Below are 23342 nucleotides of genomic sequence, written 5' to 3'. Positions count from 1 at the left end.
CCACACATTGACTACTCTCTGTGTAAAAAAAATTATTCTTGATGTCTGTCTGGAATCTACCTTTCACTAATTTCCATTTATGTCCCCTTGTTCTACTACAGGGACTCAACGTAAAGAATCTCTTGCAGTTCAATTTTTTGATCCCCTTTATGAATTTAAAAGCCTCAATCAAATCACCCATGAGTCTCATTTTACTAAGCTTAAAGAGGGTAAGTATCTGAAGTCTTTCCTCACAGCTTTTATTTTTCATACCAGGAATCAATTGTGTTGCTGTTCTTTGAATTTTTTCCAAAGTCTCTATATCTTTCTTGTAGTACGGTCCCCAGAACTGCACACAATACTCCAAGTGTGGTCTAACAAATGTATTGTATAAGATAAGTATAACTTCCTTGGATTTATACTCAATACTTTTGGCCAAATATCCCAGCATCCTGTTGGCCATTTTTCCTGCTACAGCACAGTGCCTAGAATCAGAAAGGCTTCGATCAACCATTATTCCCAAGTCTTTTTCAAACTGAGCACATTCCAATTTTGTTCCTCCCATAAAGTAAACCTGCCTAATGTTTTTATTTCCCACATGCAGAAATTTACATTTGGCTATATTCAATTTTATTGGTTTCTGCCCACTTCTGGATTTTATTTAAATATTCTTGGATTACTTTAGTAGCTTCCAAACTATTAGCTGGGCCTCCCAAGTTTTGTGTCATTTGCAAATTTGACTAATGTACTTTCTATGTCCCTGTCGAGGTCATTGATATAAATGAGGACAGCAGTGGTCCCAGCACCGATCCTTGTTGGGATTCCACTTCTAACAGCTCCCTGCAGATAATATCCCTCCTACTACTACTCTTTGTGTTCTACCATGTAGCCAGTTCCGAATCCACTCTGGAATACAACCACTAATTTCGACGGTCTTCATTTAACTAACAAGTCTCTCATGTGGTACCTCATAAAATGCCTTTTGGCAATCTAAGTAGATAATATCATACCCCTTGTTATAATCAAAACACTTGGTAGCTTCTTTAAAGAATACCAGGTTTGTCAGACATGACCTTCCCTTACGAAAACCATGCTGGCTTTTCCCTATTTTCAATGTACAAACTTACTATTGATTTTATGTATAGAGATATCCCTTTCAAGATTCAGTGGTCTTTTATTGTCTTGGATAATCATTTTGTGAAATATAAACTAATTTGTAACCCCCGTATACCTTCTCAGATTGCGGTGCGTAACACCATACATGGTGCTTACACCAATGCCGTCCTATTTAGTTTATTCTAGTTTGGTTGACTATTCATCTGTCCAGTAGGTGTCCACGATGTATGACTGTGACGATGTATGACATATCTGTGGAAGCACTGAATTGTCTGGAATGTGACTGCATGCTGTAGCATTAAGATTTGCCTTCACAGGAAGTAAGGGGGCTAGCCCAAACCATGAAAAACAGCTCCAGACTAAGGGGTGTCCAGATACTTTATATACTATATAGATATATACCTCATGAGTACACTTCTCCCATTAACCAACTACGTCTGACCACTCCTATTCCTAGAAGCCTTTGAACTCAAGTTAACGATTACTGCAGGTCACACATGCGACAGCTTTGGGAGGGAAATGCGGAAGTTCCAGGTTTGCATCGTAATTTGCCACATGGAGAGAGAGAGCACACCCACCCATAGCAACATAAAAACAAAATAAGTCTTGGCCCCTCCCCCCTTGTGGGTTCCAAGCAAAAATAACAAACTGAAACAACAAAGGCATAGAGAAAAAACCAGTAACAGCTTTTCACCTCCCCACATATCTGTCAACTTTTCACCAACTTTTCACCTTTTTTCCAGTTTTCAGCAGTGTCATATTTCTTTGTCTTCTGTGCACTGACAGTCAAAAACCCCAAAACTTACACACCCACTCAGCGTGTGATCCCAGTCTCACCCTGTACTGAGGAGAGGAACACACCTTTAAAAACCTGGGCTGATTAGTTAACATAATCCAGGTGTGTGTTATCTCCACTGTCAGGCGTGTCAGAGACAAATCCACTTCACAGCTGGACTGAATGCCACACTGCACTTTCTCTCTGTCAGTTGATTTTAAGCTTCTTCTGTTGTTCTGATCTATTCACTATAATAATTATTAGTGCTAAAAGCACTTTATCAGGTATTCACGTGCAGGACAACTCATTTTATTCACTTGTGTATTGGCTCTAGCCCAATCAGCTTTGCACTAATCATCAGGTGTTCTAGTACTAGTAATTCCCCTGGTTAAGTGCATTTGGTATTGCTTGCTGTAATTCTTCTGGCAGTGGCTCTTTGACTGAGTGAGTGACTGTGAGTGTTGGGCCCATCCCACCTGGCAGCCGTCCTGATTGATCCACTTGCTTTGGATGTACTCCCGGTCACTGTCATTCAACCCAGCATGATAAGCCAATGCCGCGATGCCGGCCCTCTGAAGACTGTCTGCCAGTGTATCACAATCATTGCGGGACAAGCAGTAGACAATTCCAGAATCCCCTGTGTGCACATGGGTTGCAACAAGAGCATGACAACATTTTGCGTCTTTTTTGCAGAACAGTACAACTGCCTGTACAGAAACAATATGGTGCAGTAACGGCAGCAGTGTAGTACAATGGTGTGGTACACTAGGGGCAGCAGTGTAGTACAATGGTGTGGTTCAGTAGGGCAGCAGTGAAGTATAATGGTGTAGTACAGGAAGGGCAGCAGTGTAGTACAATGGCGTGGTTTAGCAGGGCAGCAGTGTAGTACAATGGTGTGGTGCAGTAGGGCAGCAGTGTAGTATAATGGTGTGGTGCAGTAGGGCAGCAGTGTAGTATAATGGTGTACTGCAGTAGGGGCAGTAGCGAAGTATAATGATGTGGTGCAGTAGGGCAGCAGTGTAAAATAATGGTGTGGTGCAGAAGGGGCAGCAGTGTAGTACAATGGTGTGGTTCAGTAGGGCAGCAGTGAAGTATAATGGTGTAGTACAGGAAGGGCAGCAGTGTAGTACAATGGCGTGGTTTAGCAGGGCAGCAGTGTAGTACAATGGTGTAGTGCAGTAAGGGCAGCAGTGTAGTACAATGGTGTGGTGCAGTAGGGCAGCAGTGTAGTATAATGGTGTGGTGCAGTAGGGCAGCAGTGTAGTATAATGGTGTACTGCAGTAGGGGCAGTAGCGAAGTATAATGATGTGGTGCAGTAGGGCAGCAGTGTAAAATAATGGTGTGGTGCAAAAGGGGCAGAAGTGTAGTATAATGTGTGGTGCAGTAGTGGATGCAGTGTAGTATAATGGTGTTGTGTAATAGGGGCAGTAGCGAAGTATAATGATGTGGTGCAGTAGGGCAGCAGTGTAGTCTAATGGTGTGGTGCAGTAGGCGTGGCAGTGTAGTACAATGGTGTGGTGTAGTAGGGCAGCAGTGTAGTATAATGGTGTGGTGCAGTAGGGCAGCAGTGTAGTACAATGGTGTGGTGCAGTAGGGCAGCAGTGTACTATAATGTGTGGTGCAGTAGGGCAGCATTGTAGTACAATAATGTGGTGAAAAAGGGGCAGCAGTGTAGTATAATGATGTGGTGCAGTAGGGCAGCAGTGTAGTATAATGGTGTTGTGCAGTAGGGGCAGTAGCAAAGTATAATGATGTGGTGCAGTAGGGCAGCAGTGTAGTATAATGGTGTGGTGCAGTAGGGCAACAGTGTAGTATAATGTGTGATACAGTAGGAGCAGCAGTGTATAATGGTGTTGTGCAGTAGGGGCAGTAGTGAAGTATAATGATGTGGTGCAGAAGGGCAGCAGTGTAGTATAATGGTGTGGTGCAGTAGGCGTGGCAGTGTAGTACAATGGTGTGGTGCAGTAGGCGTGGCAGTGTAGTACAATGGTGTGGTGTAGTAGGGCAGCAGTGTAGTATAATGGTGTGGTGCAGTAGGGCAGCAGTGTAGTACAATAATGTGGTGAAAAAGGGGCAGCAGTGTAGTATAATGGTGTGGTACAGTAGGGGCTGCAGTGTAGTATAATGGTGTTGTGCAGTAGGGGCAGTAGCAAAGTATAATGATGCGGTGCAGTAGGGCAGCAGTGTAGTACAATGGTGTGGTGCAGTAGGGCAGCAGTGTAGTATAATGGTGTGGTGCAGTAGGGCAGCAGTGTAGTATAATGGTGTGGTGCAGTAGGGCAGCAGTGTAGTATAATGGTGTGGTGGAGTAGGGCAGCAGTGTAGTACAATGGTGTGGTGCAGTAGGGCAGCAGTGTAGTACAATGGTGTGGTGCAGTAGGGCAGCAGTGTAGTACAATAATGTGGTGAAAAAGGGGCAGCAGTGTAGTATAATGGTGTGGTACAGTAGGGGCTGCAGTGTAGTATAATGGTGTTGTGCAGTAGGGGCAGTAGCAAAGTATAATGATGTGGTGCAGTAGGGCAGCAGTGTAGTATAATGGTGTGGTGCAGTAGGGCAGTAGTGTAGTATAATGTGTGGTACAGTAGGAGCAGCAGTGTATAATGGTGTTGTGCAGTAGGGGCAGTAGTGAAGTATAATGATGTGGTGCAGAAGGGCAGCAGTGTAGTATAATGGTGTGGTGCAGTAGGGCAGCAGTGTAGTATAATGGGGTTGTGCAGTAGGGGCAGTAGCAAAGTATAATGATGTGGTGCAGCAGGGCAGCAGTGTAGTACGGTAGCAGTGTAGTATAATGGTGTGGTGCAGTAGGGCAGCAGTGTAACTTCAGTAAATGTCCAGATGTATAAAATAATATTGTGTATTAGGGCTGTCAACGTTAATGTGTTAACTCACACAATTACTTTTGATTACAATTATTAATTACAATGGTTAATGGGATGGTAGATGGGAAATCTGCACTTATAGGGATCACCGCAGTCAAAATAAGAAAATGTGATTGTCTTAAAATGAAAGCTGTCTAACTCCTGGAAGCAAATGACTAATAAAAACCAGTTAAATCAGCTGAGCTATTTTCCTCTTGGTCTAGGAGCACAGGTCAAATTGCTTCAGTAAAATATGCATTTGTATAAACTGACTTTTTGTGAACTGTACATGATGCACAATACTCTAGATTAGGCCTCTGAATAAATAAATGTGTAATTAGCTAATACAGAGAGGGAATGCTGGGAAACTGAATGTGGGTACAGCATGGTGGGAAAAAGACATACGTGGGTAGTGCTTCTTTATCCAGTCAATGCAGTTCTCATCAACCTTTTTGGGTTGCTTGGGCAGCACAGCATACTTCAGGTTATGTCTGTTGAAGCTCATGGTAAAGCTGCAATGAGAGGAAAGAGAAAAGGAAAAAAGAATGAAAAAACACTAGGTGATAGTGAGGTTTTGAATGAGCACAGGGCTTGTCTTGTCTTTGGCAGAAACTCATACCAAGAGGGAATAATAAGACCAGGTCTATGGATAAACTGGATAAATATTCCACTGCACGTATTAACACTACCTACCAACTACACCTGGCTACCTCAGTGTTGATGTAACAAAGATATTCGATAGCGATGCACCGATATGAACATTTCTGACCGATACCGATCACTTCAGGAAAACATTGGCAGATACAGATTGCTTGGTGATTCTGCTTCCTTAAGTTTTCTGATCAATTATTCAAAATTTTGCCATTCTAATAAACACAATTTTAATTACACAACTTTAAAGTAATACAACAAAGTTAAACATTTATTTTTTATGACATATCTTCACATTCCTCCAACTGAGAGTAAATTCCTGAAATGTCAGTATTTCCCCTAGAATATCTCTCAGGCCTGATGGTACGCACTGAAAAACCCCCAACCAGACACGGCACAAAGGGTGGCATTGGCATGGTCAGGTGCAAAAGGCAGTGTTCAATTTATATTTGCTTTCAAATTTCGGTTTGCTCTCTCTATCAAGACCTAAAACTTATTACACTGCATGTATTGCATAATAATAAGCTTTGTAACCTCTGCCACATTTCAATTAAGACTCCACAACAGCATGTTTAACAATGTTACAAACTTGTGTCAAAGAGTTTTAGAACATTCAGTAAAAATGTATTAGATCAAATTCATTTTTGATCTGTCCCTGGGACAAGTTATTCACAAACATGGCATTAATTTCCACTGCTATGCAGATGACACCCAGTTGTATCTATCAGTTAAGCCTGACGAAGTTGTCCAGCTGTCAAAGATCAAAGCCCATCTTATAGACATAAAGGAATGAATGACCCAAAATTCTCTTGCTAAACTCTGATAAGACCGAGATAATGGTAGTGGGGCCCAAGTCCCTGAGATGCAAACTACTGACTATATGCTTAACATTGATGGAATCTCCATTACTTCAAGTGCTGTAATCAAAGATCTTGGTGTTATCTTTGATTCAGATCTTGCATTTGATATACATATTAAAAAACATCTCTAGGGTTGCTTTTTATCACTTGAGAAATATCTCTAAAATTCGGAAAATACTGTCCTTACATGATGCAGAAAAGCTAGTTCATGCTTTTGTTACTTCAAGATTAAGATTGCTGCAATGCTCTTTTGTCTGGATGTGCAAATTCCTCTCTGAAAGGGCTCCAGCTAATTCAAAATGCAGCAGCTCGTATTCTCACTAGAACAAGGAGATTGGAGCACATCAGCCCAGTGTTAGCATCGCTTCACTGGTTGCCAGTTAAATTCTGAATAGACTATAAGATACTACTTTTTACCTTCAAAGCCTTACATGGGCTTGCCCCTTTGTACTTAAATGATTTACTTCTTCCTTAAATTCCCTCACAAACGCTCTGTTCGCAGGGTGCAGCCCAAGTGAAAAAATAGTATACTTAAAGTAATAATCTCAGAGGTTTTCATTAAAATAAATGTCTTTTAAGTCACTATCTATCGCTGCATTGGGTAACACAATGGCGATTGAGCCTATTTTTATATTAATTTATACTAATATTATTATCATAATTCATGATTTAAAAAACTTGGTGTCTGTGGCGACATTCCTGGGAAAAAATCACAAGCGGCGCACAGTTAGTGACGCGTTTTTCATCACCCATCAGTGGTTGGTCCGCCAGAGAGGGTAGGCGGAACTAACGCAACAGGCTCGCTCTTCAACTCACTTGTGTGTGAGCGGCGTACTGTTTTTTCCGGTGTCTGCATGCGTTACAATAACAGAGAAAGGGGGGTTGGGGGAGTTATGGAACCCTAAAAAGTTTTTGTGTAACATGAGAGATCATATTATTTGTTGATGTAGATTTCGTATTACATTTAATGACAATGTAACTTTACTATATGTGACAGGTGCTGGTGTTTTGGTCCTCAAGTAGGGCAAGGTCATTTTTCAGATTCAGATTATGAAAGTGCAGATTATAAGCTTTCAAATGATGTGTCATACATTGAAATCTGAAAATAGTTGAAGAAGATATGCTTATGTGAATGTCGGTACTCCTAAAATCAAGTAGCAGAGAAAATCCCCTTGAAAGATCTTGAACTTTTCACACTTCTCACAGGGAGTTAATGGGTGGGAACAATAGCTAGTTAACTCCACCCCAACCACTCCCCCACTAGAGTACCTGTCAATCCTTGCCTATTTAGGGGTTACCCTATTTAAAGCTTTATAACTCCAGATGTGAACACCACAGAGACTAGAAAAATGTCTTAAATGAAGCAATACATTTGTACCATTTATAATACTAGCTTAGATTACTTTATATTCATAATTTTGTAAGAAATAAAGTGCCACAAATGCAATGGTCAAGGCAAAAAATCTAAAATGAATCTGCTCCTTTTTTAGTTCGCAATGAAATACTGGGAGATTGCGGGTTAAAGTATACATGTCCTGGATCAAAAACTTCTTGACCACAAGTTCATAAAATCTAAGGGTGGATATGTAGAACTACTAAAGATCTATGAAGCAAAAACTAAGCAGTGTACCCAGCATCGCCAAATCTACCCAAAATGTCTAAATTATTAACACTGGTCTAAAATAGCTAAGGGTCCAGAAACAAATCCAAAATCTCTCCAAAAAGGAATATAATGATTTGTGTCCATTGTAAAGCATATGAGCCCCTTATGAAGGTTTAAGATGAAACATAGATATAATTTAAACATAATGCAAAAATATAGAAACACAATGCTGCACAGTACCTAAATGTGTAATAATTAACTCTTGTATGTATTTCTATACTCTGTACACTCCTATGTTTTCTTGTATGGGAATGAAACGATATGAAAACAATTTTCAGCCGTCCACCACGTTTTGGCAATGTTTCAACACTCTCCTCATCACTGTTGTATGCGTCACAAAAACTATTACACTACTAACGCTTACATTACAGTGTGAAATATCCACATTATATAATACCACTAACCTATTTAAAGACACTCAATTTCAAAAACAACGTAACAAAATATTTTGAACAGTAATACTTACATAGCAATGATGAAATCTTATCTATGTTCAGTAGATGGAGACAGAGACAGTAAATCAATGACAGTTCTATCCGCTTCTGTTTTGCTCCAGAAAACGATGTCAGATAGGTCTATCAGCAAACATATGGCTTAACTATGCCCAGAAGTCCTCAATAATAATGGTATTTTCCAATGAATTACGAAAAATCGTTGACAACGTTTCGTTAGGTGCAACGTCTTTTAATGCTACCATATATAGAGCGAATGCCATGGTAAGAAAATGTTCGGTTACGCTAACCTATAAAACGCTATTCCAAAAGCAAAATTAGACATGTTATACATCGTTAGAAAGCTTATACTCTCACCTACTGATTGAGCGTCCACCATTGTAGCAACCTCACACAGTAAACAAACATAGGCTACTACCACACGGCTTTATTTATGGGCGGTGGCTTGACCGAAACAAAGTGACAATAGCCAACGAAATCAAACATGCTAATTAAACTGCACCCCCATCACGCCTCCAAAACCCGGCTGTAAGAATCACTAAAACAAGCCGACTTTGCTGACAAATTATAAGTATTTAGTGATCCTAAAAATGTTGTTTATTCTATTGAGTGACTTCTTCAACACTTTAACTTTCGTAATATGAAAAAAAGGAAAACAGTAAAAAAAAATTTAAAAAACCTTTTTTGCCTCCTAGTGCGATTTCAAGATTTGCGACTTGCGGACCTTTTCTCCAGCACCCGTCACATATTACATAGCTATTTGCACAGCTAACGCTAGCTACCGGACCATGTCAAGAAAGACAACATTAGTTTAGACAACGTTGCGCACAGTATCCATCTCTCATATCAGGTTGCGTTGCGTTAGCTAGCTAGCTAATGTAATTAACACAATCTAATGTCGGCTAACAATTAGAAAAAAACGCTAGCTAACGCTACCGACCGGTACCGACCACGGTTTGTCTCTTGAATGCAATGCTACCTTGTTGCAACGTTGCAGTGTAGCTATAATGATCGGAAAAAACTTGGTTGACTCATTTGTTTGCACAGCGTGCCGCTGAGGCTCCCAAGCCAAATGATTATTGATTTCCAAATAAACAGATATTTGGAGTTATTTTTGGCTTTTACAAAAAGCATTTTGTTGTCCTGGCTGCCCACCAGGTCTGTACAATTATAGGGTAAACACTCATTATGGAAAACAAAGCTATTATTTTGTATCTGACAGGCAAATGAAAACAAACTCTTGGCTTACAAATAAACAATAGATTATTTTTTCCTTTCGATTGACAGGACATAAATGGAGCTGACGATTGGCTGTTTTTAAACTATCAGCCGATGGAGGTATTATCGATCGTTGGCTGATACTGATCGTAGGCAAATCAACTGGCACATCCCTAATATTTGTTAGCTAACCTGAGAGAGAGATTGCTAGCTAGCTAGCCAACTAGTGAGAGAGATATATAGAGAGATTGCAAGCTAGCGAGTGCTAAAAATAGATTACGAGCTAGCCAGTGAGAGGTGGAGATTGCTAGATAGCTAGTTAGCTACGGAGAGAGAGAGAGAGAGAGAGAGAGATATCACTAGCTAGCTAGCAGTAACAAACAGTAATTAAAGCCGCAAGCAGCGTTGGGAGGGGTCCAAGCATTGGCACTATTGCGCCCCCTATGGAGCGATTTTAAAATGGTTTTGTCCTCATGATCATATACCTTCACCCAACATATCTACTGAATATCATGATGATTGTATAAAGTATTGATGACTTATGGCTAATTTTGTGCTAAGAGACGCTGTCGGAATACTTAGTTGCTTCGCCATGGATGTGTCCTGGCCGCTTGCCGTAAAGACCTTTACTATGTCGTAGCACTTAGATGGCATGTCGTAACACTTAGATGGCCTGGCGTGTATGTAGAGCTGCAGCGCTTCCGCACCGCAACTAAAAAAGGCGTTAGACTATTGTTGTCACAATACCAAATTTTGACTTTGATACCGATACCAGGTTTAGTATCACGATGCTCGATACTGAAATGATACTTGAAACTGAAATGATACTGATTCGATACTCGGTACCTAACGAAACTGAAATTACCTTAAGAGAACAGAAACATTATGTCCACAAGGGTTGACCTTATTTTTGAATTTTGAGGATTATTAACAACCTTTAAGTTGAAGCCTGTTCAACATATCAATAAGCATAGGCCTATTGTGTTACAACACTAAACAATAGAAAAATATATTAAATATATTTCAAAAATTAAACAATTGTAAACTAAATTAAAGCCGCAAGTGGCGTTGGGAGGGGTCCAAGCATTGGCACTATTGCGCCCCCTATGGAGCGATTTTAAAATGGTTTTGTCCTCATGATCATATACCTTCACCCAAAATATCTACTGAATATCATGATGATTGTATAAAATATTGATGACTTATGGCCAATTTTGTGCTAAGAGACGCTGTCGGAATACTTAGTTGCTTCACCATGGATGTGTCCTGGCCGCTTGCCGTAAAGGCCTTTACTACGTCGTAGCACTTAGATGGCATGTCGTAACACTTAGATGGCATGTCGTAACAGTTAAATGGCCTGGTGTGTATGTACAGCTGCAGCGGTTCCATGCCGCAACTAAAAAAGGTGTCACACTAGTGATGTCACGATACCAAAATTTTGACTTTGATACCGATACCAGGTTTGGTATCACGCTAATTGATACTGAAACGATACTGATTCAATATTCGGTACCTAACGATACTGAAATTACCTTAATAGATCAGAAACATAATGTCCACAAGGGATGACTTCATTTTCGAATTCACGATTTATTATAAACCTGGTTTATTAACAACCTTTAAGTTGAAGCCTGTAAAACATATCAATACGCATAGGACTATAGTGTTACAACACTAAACCATAGAAAACTATATTAAATATATTTCAAAAATTAAACAATTGTAAAGTAAATTATCTGTAAACAGGTCTTTCACTTTAAAATATATCTAAAAACAGCATATTTCAATAACAATACAGCATCTTCCTATAATAAAATATTTACAAATTAGAACAGCTATTGCTACTGAAGTGAACTAAGTCTAAGCATGCGCTGTATCAACCACGAAAAAATAAACAAGCGCAGGTCACCTCACTTGCCAACCTTAGTTGCTACTGCCATCTAGCGAAGATTCTGACAAATTACACTTTTCATCCTCTCAATCGGTAATGCGGGAGACACATGTCCCTGGCTTTTACATTTGACGCAAAACTGCCGAACGTTGGAAAATTTTAATACCGAACCGTTTTTTTTTTTTTTTTTTTTTTTTAAGTACCGAAAAAGTGCTGAAGTGTCGGCGTACTCTGCAACACTACATCAGACACAAACCTATACAAATCCAAGGTTCAGCTTAGCAGAGAATGCACATTTCAGAGTGCCTCAGAGACAGATAGAATAATAACACATAAATACACATTTCAAAGAATAAATACGACATTGAGAAAAAACGAAACAAAAGACGAAATATCAAGTCGCGACCTGCGTGCTGCTCGCAGAATAGCCTACCGTATTATTTATTTAGACATTGGCATATAAGAAAATTTTCGGTTACGCTGACCGATAAAACGCTATTCCAAAAGCAAAATCAGACATGTTATACATCGTTAGAAAGCTTATACTCTCACCTACTGAATAAATGAATTGGCAATCAAGCCAAATTGTACTAAAAAGGGCGACAACGCCGTAAGCAACAGGTGTGGTATTACGCACAGCTATTTTTAAAGGTAGCCGACGCAGGCGTCACATATGCGCCTATATTTCACAAACGGATTGTCCAAGACAATATATGACCACTCATTCGCAAAAAGGACATCTCTACGCGTAAACCGTAGGTAAGGCGATGGTAAGATTGTATATTTATTAAATGCGTAGTCCCAGATATTGACTGTATAATGACATGGTATAATAAAAAAAAAAACGTTGTCTCGTTTATTTCGTTATTCAGTGAGCAGCGTTTTCACTTCTGTATTGGCATATTTTAGGGCTAATGTCTGGTTTATCTTGTTGCTACGGAATATCACATTACATTACATTACAGGCATTTGGCAGACGCTCTTATCCAGAGCGACGTACAACAAAGTGTTTAACCATAACCAGGAACAAGTGTGTCGAAAACCCTAGAGGGCAGTAGCCTACCGTTCCGAGTGCAGGGAACAACCGCATAGTTCAACTTGGACCCTGTAGGTTAAACTGATTAACACTAACACAAACAAGAACAGCAACAACGCAGTCTATGCAAAAATACAAGCAATAGTTAAGACGAGTTAAGACCAAGTCACCTACTAAACAACTACCTAGTTACAACCCAAAGCTTACAGTCAATTTAGAGATTAAATTGAGAATACGATTTCTCTCGGCATAATGACGGATTTAAAGACTAAACGAACTCACCCGATATTGTCTTCAAATAGACCGTATTATTTATTTAGACATTGGCAGACTACAGCATAAATTGCGTCTTTTGTTTATATTCAATATTAGTAATTGCAGCGAGAAACTGCAGCTGTAGGTCGTTATGTGATGGTAGCAACAGAACGAAGCGGACTATATATGTATTAGGCTACCGTCATTGTTTCATTATACCAGCGTGTTTTCTCGCGTTTGCACAGAAACTGAGAACCTATCAATAAAATGGTTTCGATATTTCTCAGCATAATGACAGATTCAAAGACTAAACGAACTCACCCGATACTGTCTTCAAATGGATGCAGGCTCAAGAAAAGTAATTATTCGTCCTCTCAAAAAGCTTTTACTAACAAACTTTTGGCACTCTGGGTGGCACTGTCTTCTATTGCTTCCCCGACATTCAGACCCTCCCCTCACTGCTAAAAACTGGACCCTACGGTGTCGGATTACTTGCGTCGCCATGGATGTCGCTTGCCGTAAAGAAGTTTACTAGACGTCGTAACACTTAGATTTGGAGCTCCAGCTTTTCCGCACCCCAACTAATAAAGAAGTCCAAATGGCGTGCAAACAATATGGCGGACATAGGTGGTCCCAAAAGCAAAGTTGTAGAGCACATTCAGACGCATCGGTCGATGAAGTTTTGTGTTGATCTGACATACGGTGTGGGAGTTATGGTCTTTTACGCATGACCCTTTGTTATAGCGCCACCATCTGGCTGACATAGGTGATTTTTTGTGCCTGAGTATTGGGGGGCCATAGGAACCCACCCACCAAATTTGGTTGGTGTACAACTTATGGTTGCTGAGCCTCAGACATTTTAGCGGAAAAAACTTCCACGCCCCAAAGAAAAGGTCAAAATGGCGGGCAAACAATATGGCGGACATAGGTGGTGCCAATGGCAAAGTTGTAGACCACGTTCAGATGCATAGGTCGATGAAGTTTTGTGTTGATCTAACTTATGGTGTGGGAGTTATGGCCTTTTACGCATTACCCTTTGTTATAGCGCCACCATCTGGCCGACGTACGTGCCTGAGTAGTGGGGGGCCATAGGAACCCACCTGCCAAATTTGGTTGGTCCAGGACTTATGGTTGCTGAGCCTCAGACACTTTTAGCGGAGAAAAATAATAATAAGAAGAATAATAATAATAATCCTAACAGATACAATAGGGTTCCACCAGCTTCGCTGCTTGGACCCCTAATAATCCTAACAGATACAATAGGGTTCCACCAGCTTCGCTTCTTGGACCCCTAATTATCAGTGTCATGACATGAACTATAGAAACGAAAGGTCAGGCTATATGGCAAATACACATCTTTCATACACTGTAAGGCAGTTATTTCTGTTCAAATATTTGAAGCTGCATGGGACCACTAAGAGGACACAACGGGAAGCTCTTGCCCCTCATCAGTCTAGTACACTTCACAACTAATCAAGTGAATTCCTCACTGGGTGAACGTGGGGTTGGACACATGAAATATTTTCAATACTTTGTGTTTAATAAACTTTATTATATTTACACGGTTGTCGGTATTGATATTACTCTTGTCTTGAATTGAGTCAGCCGCTGCTAATCAAAACAACTTAATAAAATACCTTCACCTCTTAGCTAAATCATTTATATTAACCCCTTAGCGCACAAGCCAAATCTTGGCTACCCATTTAGGGGGTAACCCTATTTAAAGCTTTATCCAGATGTGAACACCACAGAGACTTGAAAAATGGCTTAAATTAAGCAAGTCATTTGTACAATTTAAAATACTAACGCAGCTTAGGTTATATTCATAATTTTGGAAGAAATAAAATGCCACAAATGCAATTATTTTGACAAAAAATCTAAAATGAATTTGCACTTTTTAAGTTTGCAATGAAATGCTGAGAGATTGCATATATACTGCAGGTTAAACTATACATGTGCTAGATCAAAAACTTCTTGACCACAAGTTCATAAAATCTAAGGGTGGACATGTAGAACTACTATAGATGTATGAAGCAAAAACTAAGCAGTGTACCCAGCGTCTCCAAATCTATCCAAAATGTCTAAATTATGCATTGCTGGAAATCACAACATATTCACATATTTCACTATTTTGACTCAAGAAAATCACTGTTGCATAATTTTCAAATGGGAATTACAAGCTTTCAGTCAGTACAGTGGTCTAAAATAGCTAGGTGTCCAGAAACATATCCAAAATCTCTCCAAAATTGAATAAAATGCTTTTTGTCCATTATAAAGCATATAAATGAGCCCCTTATGAGGGTTTAAGATGAAACATTGCTATCAGATTAAAAAAATAATGCAAAAATATTGTCACACAATGCAGTACAGTACCTAAATGTGTAATAATTAACTTGTGTGTACTTCTATACTCTGTACTTTCGTGGGGATGGGACAACATGAAAACAATTTTCAACCGTCCACATTTTGGCAATGTTCAAACACTCTCGTCATCACTGTTGTGTGCATCACAAGAATTTCTAGACTTCCAACAAACTCTTACATTACATTGTGAAATATCCTCATTATAAAATACCACTAACCTATTTAAAGACACTCAATTTAAAAAATAACGTATATAACCAAAATATTTTGAGCAGTAATACTTACATAGCAATGATGAAACCGTATCTGTTTTCAGTAGACAGAGACAGAGACAGTAAATCAATTATATAGTTCTATCCGCTTCTGTCTTACACCAGAAAACGATGTCAGCTAGGTCTATCAGCTATGCCCATAAGTCCTCAATAATAATAGTATTTTCCAATAAATTACGAAAAATTGTTGACCACATTTCGTTAGGTGCAGCGTCTGCCACAGAGTGAATGCGTAAGTGAATGTGATGCTAAGGAAGTTTTTGGTTAAGCTGACCTATAAAACGCTATTCCAAAAGCAAAATTACACATATTATACATCGTTAGAAAGCTTATACTCTCGCCTACTGAATAACTGAATTGTCAATCAAGCCAGGCTGTACTATAAAGGGCGACAACATCGTAAACAACATGTGTGGTATTACGCACAGATATTTTGGAAGGTACCCAGGCATCACACATGCTAAACGGATTGTCCCAAGACAATATATGACCACTCAGCCTCAAAAGGGACATCTCTACTCGTAAAACCAACGGTAAGATTGTATATTTATTCAATATTAGTCCCAGATATTGACTGTAGAATGACATGGTATCATTTAAAAAAACTTTTTCTCGCTTATTTCGTTATTCAGCGAGCAGCGTTTTTACTGCTGTATTGGCATATATTAGGGCTATTGTCCGGTTTATCTTGTTGCTATGAAGGAATACGATTTTTAGTGGTGAAATAATATTTTTATGAATGCCAAGATAGACAATATTGTCTGTTATGTCATGGGTGGGGGCTGTAGTTGTAGATAAGACTGCAGGGAGGGGGTGCGTGTTAAATGAACGACCAGAGCGACAATGTTGGCGCTGCGAAACTCCGTATACGGCATAGTTGTTTTAGTTTCATTAGAAGATGATACACTACGACGCGTTTCTGTTTTTAACTTGTACTTCGGTTGCAGTAGCACCGAATGTCTGAGTTCAGTAATCTCTGCACGCCGGCGTGCCGACCACTAGGGGCTTTGCGCCCCTTTAAATTAAGAGGTTAATTTAGTATTAGCTGAATGTATGAGATTATGATTTGGTTAAGATTGGCTATTAATGTGTAATTTTAATAATAATTAATTTAATTATGAATTTACATAGCCAATTTATAGTTTGTATACTTAATTTATGAGACTGATTATTATATGCTGGCACTACCTGTGATGATATTGATGTATATCTTCTACATTTTGGTGCCCCACTATGAGCAGTAGTGGCATGTCCCATACAATACATTAAAAGCACATATAAAACCAGAGCTTTTCAAAACCAAAATATCTAATGTAAAGGCGTACGTACATCTGGGGCTGGCTCATCTGCAGCTGCTGCAGGATGTCCTTCTGCACACGGGGTGTGGCCGTTGCCGTCAGTGCCATGATGGGAACCCTTGGAAATTTCTGCCGCAGCTCCTGCAGTCGCTTGAAATCTGGCCGGAAATCATGACCCCACTGGAGAGAGCAGCAGGCATGATATGTTAAGAGAAATGTTAAATACTGATACCATGACACCAAAACACAAATGAAAAGTACACATAAAACATGACCTGAATATACAACTACTTTTCCCTGTAGTTATGATGTTTCAGTGGGAAATCCTCAGTCCTTGATGAGAATTACACTGTAAAAACCCAAAACTAAAATTTACAGGGCTCAACACAAACTTTTTTCCCCCAAAGGTGCACATGTGATCCTAAGTGGACGATTTTAGGAGAATCCCAATTAAAGCATCCAAATTAGTAGATGAGCTCCTAACTTATTACCTTAAATGCTCTTAAAATGGGAGCACAGTAGAGCCCTGTAAAAACATTAACAAGCTGCAGCTATCTTCTGGCAAGGGGTGTCGTGGTATGAGATTTTCATAGTGTGATAACATGGTCCAAAAATATCACAGTTTTACAGTATCACGGTATTATGCAGCTATTTGCAAAACACATAAATAGGTGGTGAAACACATACCTAGGCTAAAGATATTCAAACTCAGTTTTTCACGACATTTCAGGTTACCATACATTTCCTTTGGCAAGTGAATTAGGGCATCTACTTTGTTCACATCAGAGGTAATTTCAAAAATATCGATTACAGACAGATTTATTTCACCTTGAATTCACTATATCAGAATTCCAGTGGGTCAAAAGTTTACATACACCAAGTAGACTGCCTCTTTAAACAGTCTGGAAGATTCCAGAAACTGATGCAATGACTTCTTAAAAGCTTCTGATTTGCTAATTGTCTTAATTATGAGTTCATTGAGACTTAAGTGGCACACATGGCTGTATTTAAGTGCCTACCTTTAGAGCCCTTGCCTTTTTGCCCTTGATACCATGGGAAAATCCAAGCAACACAGCCAAGACCACAGAAATAAAATTGTGGACCTCCACAAATCCAATTCTTCCTTAGGAGCATCTGTACAATTGTATGCAAATATAAAAATCGTGGGACCACACAGACACTGCATTGTTCTGGAAGGAGGCACAAATTAACTCCCAGGGCTGAATGAACTTTGGTCCGAAAGGTTCAACTGAACCCCAAGACAACAACAAAGTATCTACAGCCGCGTTTCCACCAAAAGTACCCGGGAACTACTTTTCAAGGAACTAAAAGGTTCCTTCAGCCCATGGTTGTCTGCGTTTCCACCACGGTCTAAAGTCCCGCGAAGATTAGGCAAATTAGCCCACTGACGTATGAAAAAGCGACGTTGTCGTCGGTCCATCTGTCCTATGATTTCTTCTGTAACCCCATACTACCACCGAAGTAGCCTACATTATTTTCTAATAACCAGGACAGCCCGGAGGGGTTTATTCCACTTATATACAATGGGCTACCAACAATGACTGTATATGGTTACTTTTGTATTTATTGATTTTTATCGATTTAATCACCTGGAATTGAAATATTCTTCTGCAGCCATTTGGGAATATTTTACCGTTGTCAAGCAAAACTGTCGTTGGTAGTTGAACTTGGACCGTTGTTATGCAACAAATAGGATATAACAGGCCAATAGTCAGATTGTAACTGTTTTATATATCCTCTCAAACACATTCATTATGTTTTTATGCGAACATTCACTTTCATGTCTTGACATCCGAGGCGACAGAATGCATTCACATTTCCAATATAACTGGCAACAACAGCAGAAAACATGCACACGTTGTAAACAATCTGCTGTTTGATTACTTTCTCATCGTCAATTCCATATAGGCTAATCGCAAAATGACAAGAATAGAACGAAAACTCGGACTTGCGTGAAAATTTTAATTAGCAGTGGTACAGCCACCGTTTGCTTTCCTTCGAAGTTACTGCTAGCCGAGCAGCGAAGTGTGCCCTCCAGATGCGAACCATGCACCATAAATTAGTCCATAGTCTTCCTGGTCTTTTTGTGGAATTGAAGAATGGCAGAGTAAAATTACGGCAGTCTGAAAAAGCTCAAGGGACGATTACTAGAATTAACCTGTTATTTTACCCTGACAAAAAGTGCGGAAGGTGATTTCCAATTTGCTTTTACTGTATCACCAATGTGAATTACGCAGAACTACCGCATACCTCACATAACTGTATCAAACGTTTTGAGTCAATTACAACGGGCTAACAAAGAAAATCCGGAAGAAAATATTCAGCAACCGAATTAATCCGTTTGAATGTTTTAGTACGTAATATGCTGTCCCAGCACGAATGCTTAGCATTTTATAAAACGAATACTAAAGCAAGAAAAGAACAGAAGAGCACACGTTATAATTCCAAGATGTTGGCAGGCTATAACCAAAACTAGGCTACTGCGCCGCATAACATACAAGTTTGATTTGAAGTTATTATGAAAATAAATCGGTTTGCGGCTGTAGATTTTTAAACATGGCGGTTGAAATTAAACACTGCAAGTAGTCGACCAATCAGAAATTTTCAGCGCTTGCGCCCCACCCCAAAGGTTCCGGTATTTTGGAAAGTACTACCCCCCGAGCAGGAACTTTTTTGGGGGTAAAATAAAGCCCCCGGAACTAAATTTAGTTCCTGCGGTGGAAACACACTGAGTTCCTCAAAAGGTTCCTAGTTCCGGGGTAAAGTTCCTGCGGTGGAAACGCGGCTTACATCCACCATTAAGAGAATCCTACATTGCCATGGCCTGAACGGTTGTTGCACAAGGAAGAAGTCCCGACACCAAGACCGGCATAAAAAAGCCAGAATTAAGTTTGCAGGTGATCACCAGGACGAAGACCTAGACTTTTAGAGGAGTGTTCTCTGGTCAGATGAAACAAAAATGTAACTGTTTGGCCATAAAGATCAGCGCAATGTACGGAGGAAAAAGGGTGAGGCTTTTAATCCGAAGAACACCATCCCAACTGTGAAGCATGGGGGTGGGAGCATCATGTTGTGGGAGTGTTTTGCTGGAAAAGGGACTGGTGCTCTTCAGAAAACAGATGGCATCATGAAAAAGGGGGATTATCTAGAAATACTGAAGCAATACCTCAAGACATCAGCTAGAAAGTTAAAACTTGCAATTGGGTCTTCCAGCAGGACAATGATCCTAAGCATACCTCCAAAGTTGTAACAAAATGGCTTAAAGACAACAAAGTGAAAGTATTGGAGTGGCCATCACAAAGCCCTCACCTGAATCCCATAGAAAATTTGTGGACTGAACTGAAAAAGCGTGTCCGAGCAGCTCTGTCAGGAGGAATGGACAAAAATTCTGGCTAGTATTGTGAGAAGCTTGTGGAAGGCTACCCCAAGCGATTGATTCAAGTTAAGCAATTAAAAGACAATGCCACCAAATACAAAAAAAGTGTATGTAAACTTTTGACCCAACGAAAATCTGATATAGTACATAAAAGCTGAAATAAATCTGTCTCTTAGCTATTATTTTGAAATGACCTCTTATGGAAATAAAGTAGATGCCCTAATTGACTTAACACAGGAAATGTATGATAACATGAAATGTGTGGAGTTTGACAGTCTTTAGCCTAAGTGTTTGTAAAAATTTGGCCTCAACTACATTATAATAACTACTCTGTCGAGTAACACACAACAGGGCTGTAATGATTACTATTGCAATATCTGTTATATCCCCTAACAATTATTTTCACTTGTTTTGCTCAATAAGTTTTGTGAACATGGAGTAGTAAAGATTTTGTGGGAAAACAAATGAAATCTGAAAATTTACACTTAAGTGATATATGAACTGCAGCTACAATTTAAAAGTCAACAGCTGTTTTCAAACAGGTGTACTAAAGAATAGGGCAACAAGCAGTGCATAGTTAGCTTAACCCTTTAGTGCACATGACAGAACTGGCCAATCCTTGCCCATTTAGGGGGTACCCTATTTAAAGCTTTATAACTCCAGATGTGAGCATCACAGAGACTTGAAACATGACTTAAATGAAGCCATTTGTACCATTTACAATACTAACTTAGATTATTTCTTCCTAAATTATGAATATAAACTAAAGTGCCACAAATGCAATATTCAACGTTTTGGAAATGTTCCAGTTGAGGTCATATCCGGTACATATATTAAACCCAAACTACAAGCAAACCAACGAACACTTACGTTACAGTGTGAAATATCCTCATTCTAATATACCACTAACCTATTTAAAAACACTCAATTTAAAAAATAACGTATATAACCGAAATATTTTCAGCAGTAACACTTATATTTGGACAATGAAATCTTATATATGTTCAGTAGATAGAGACAGAGACAGAATGAATATTGTCGCTCCCCAGTTCTTAGCCCAGAAAACACTATATCAGCTAGGTCTATTAGCAAACATATGCCTCAGCCATGCTCAGAATTTCTCAAGAATAATAGTATTTTCCAAGAAATAACGAAAGTCATCGATAAATTTTTTCCAGGTGCAGTGTCTTTTACTGCTACCACAGACTGAATGCGTAAAGCAGCTATAATGAGACAAAACGTCCGGTTACAATGAGCTATAAAACGCTATTCCAAAAGTAAAATTAAGCATATTATACATCGTTAGAAAGCTTGTTCTGTCACCTATTGGATCGATTAACTGTCCATCAAGCCAGATTGTACTACAAAGGACGACAACACCGGAAAAAACGTGTGGTACTACGCACAGCTATTTTGGCAGGTACCCAGGTGTCACAAATGTATGTATATTTCACAAACGGATTGTCCAAGACAATATATGACCACTATCTGGAAAGGGACATCTCTACATGTAAAACCAATGATAAGGTTGTATATTTCTTCCATATTTAGTCGCAGATATTCACAGTAGAATGACATGGTATCATTTTAGAAAAATTCATTTTGTTTATTTCAGTGTTCAGTCAGCAGCGTTTTTCACAGCAGTACTGGCATAACTTCGGCTATTGTTGGCTTTATCTTGTTGCTACGATGGAATACAAATTTTTAGTGGTAAAAGAATGTTTTCATGTTTGCCCAGATCGACACTATTGTCAAGTTTGTCATGCGTGGGTGTAGTTACAGATGAGACTGCAGGGAGGGGGTGCTAGGTAAATGCACGACCAGCGCGCCAATGGTGGTGCTGTGAAACTCCGTATTCGGCATAGTTGTCCTGAATCATCTACTAATAAATTTAGAACACCGAGGTTGTGTTTTCAACTCATAATTTGGTTGCAGGAGCACAGAATGTCTGAATTTAGCTATCTAGGCACACCTGCCTGCCAAACACTAGGGGCTTTGTGCTAGTTGCTGTTTAACTAGTGATTAGCTTAATGCTAACAAACAATAAACCAGTGAAAATTGGCATGTTTTACAGTCCACAAAATTACCATATGGCAAATAAACGGATAGATTAATGAATAATTTCTTAATGCATCTCATGAAATAAACTAACTCAGAGGCCACCTGTTATGGAAGCAGGTAAAAAGAAAAGCATAGGCTATATATGGCCGTTTAAAAGACAGAGGCTATTATTTTTATTTGGAAATGTCAAAGGTGTCATACCAGATCGTACATTGTGACCAGCCGTGAAACCCTGACAACATAACAACCCTACTTGTGGCTAGTTTCGGCCACTACTACTGCACATACACGAACCTGGCTGACACAGTGAGCCTCATCTATGACAAAGCGTGCAAGGAGACCTCTCCCATACAGGTTCTGCAGGGCACTGATCATCCTGCCACTGGCGCATACCTGTGGAAAACAGAAATACAGACATCTGAAGAAATGCACTGATACAGGTAATCTGAGGGAAATTAGCAGGTTTAACATCCATTAGTAAGTTTAGAAACCCTCAACATAAGTTCCATAATAGAATTAGGGCTGTCAACATTGGCAAAAATGACAAATATTTCTTCAGAAAAACACTTAAGTTCTAATACACAGGTGACAAAGTAATGGATAAACAACAAAGTGTCTTAGTAAGGAGTTGGGCCAACACAAGCTGCCAGAACAGGTTCAATGTGCCTTGGCATAGATTCTACAAGTCTCTGGAACTTTGCTGGCGGGATGGATATATTCTAAAAGATATTCCCTCATTTGGTGTTTTGATGATGGTGGTGGAGAGCTCAATGAAACCGAAGACATGCTGGCTTCACCTTTCTTCTCCAAGGCACGTTGAAGTGAAAGAAAGTTTCTGATTCTGACATAGCGGAACTGTAGTGTCACTGTATATCCCCTTGTTTGCACTCTAGTACAACCTAATGTTCCCACGGTATCAATACGGTTAAATGTTACCTCATAATCCAACATAATATTATTGCATCAACTCTATTTAAATGATTAACTATCTGGCTACGGTTACACAGATACCAAAGATAATTCCCCCTATCTGCACGGAGACTACCTATCATAGTTAGGAAGAGTTAGTGTCAATGTTGTGATTGATCATTTTGAATGAGTTTCCCCGCGACCTAACATACTAACAGGGCTTGACATTAACTTTTTGGCTAAGCAGTCATTGTGGCTAGTGGTTTGACAAAGTCACTAGCCAAC

At 39.5% G+C, this 23342-nt stretch overlaps 1 protein-coding gene across 3 annotated transcripts in view; it reads right to left on the bottom strand.

The window, feature by feature from the left end:
- The window catches only part of blm (BLM RecQ like helicase), a 144355-nt gene that overhangs the window by 61305 nt on the left and 59708 nt on the right, over positions 1–23342 (bottom strand). For 2 of the 3 annotated variants that reach the window (XM_064335637.1, XM_064335639.1), the window contains 4 exons: positions 22443–22541; positions 16722–16870; positions 5136–5242; positions 2347–2507 (listed from right to left, as the gene is read on the bottom strand). In XM_064335637.1, coding sequence (XP_064191707.1) covers positions 2347–2507; positions 5136–5242; positions 16722–16870; positions 22443–22541 — 516 coding nt within the window. The remainder of the gene's footprint in view (positions 1–2346; positions 2508–5135; positions 5243–16721; positions 16871–22442; positions 22542–23342) is intronic. The other variant, XM_064335638.1, reaches the window with a different exon arrangement.

This window comes from Anguilla rostrata, chromosome 5, assembly GCF_018555375.3.
Source record: "Anguilla rostrata isolate EN2019 chromosome 5, ASM1855537v3, whole genome shotgun sequence".
Taxonomy (NCBI): domain Eukaryota; kingdom Metazoa; phylum Chordata; class Actinopteri; order Anguilliformes; family Anguillidae; genus Anguilla; species Anguilla rostrata.
This window is presented reverse-complemented; position numbering and strand designations above follow the sequence as displayed.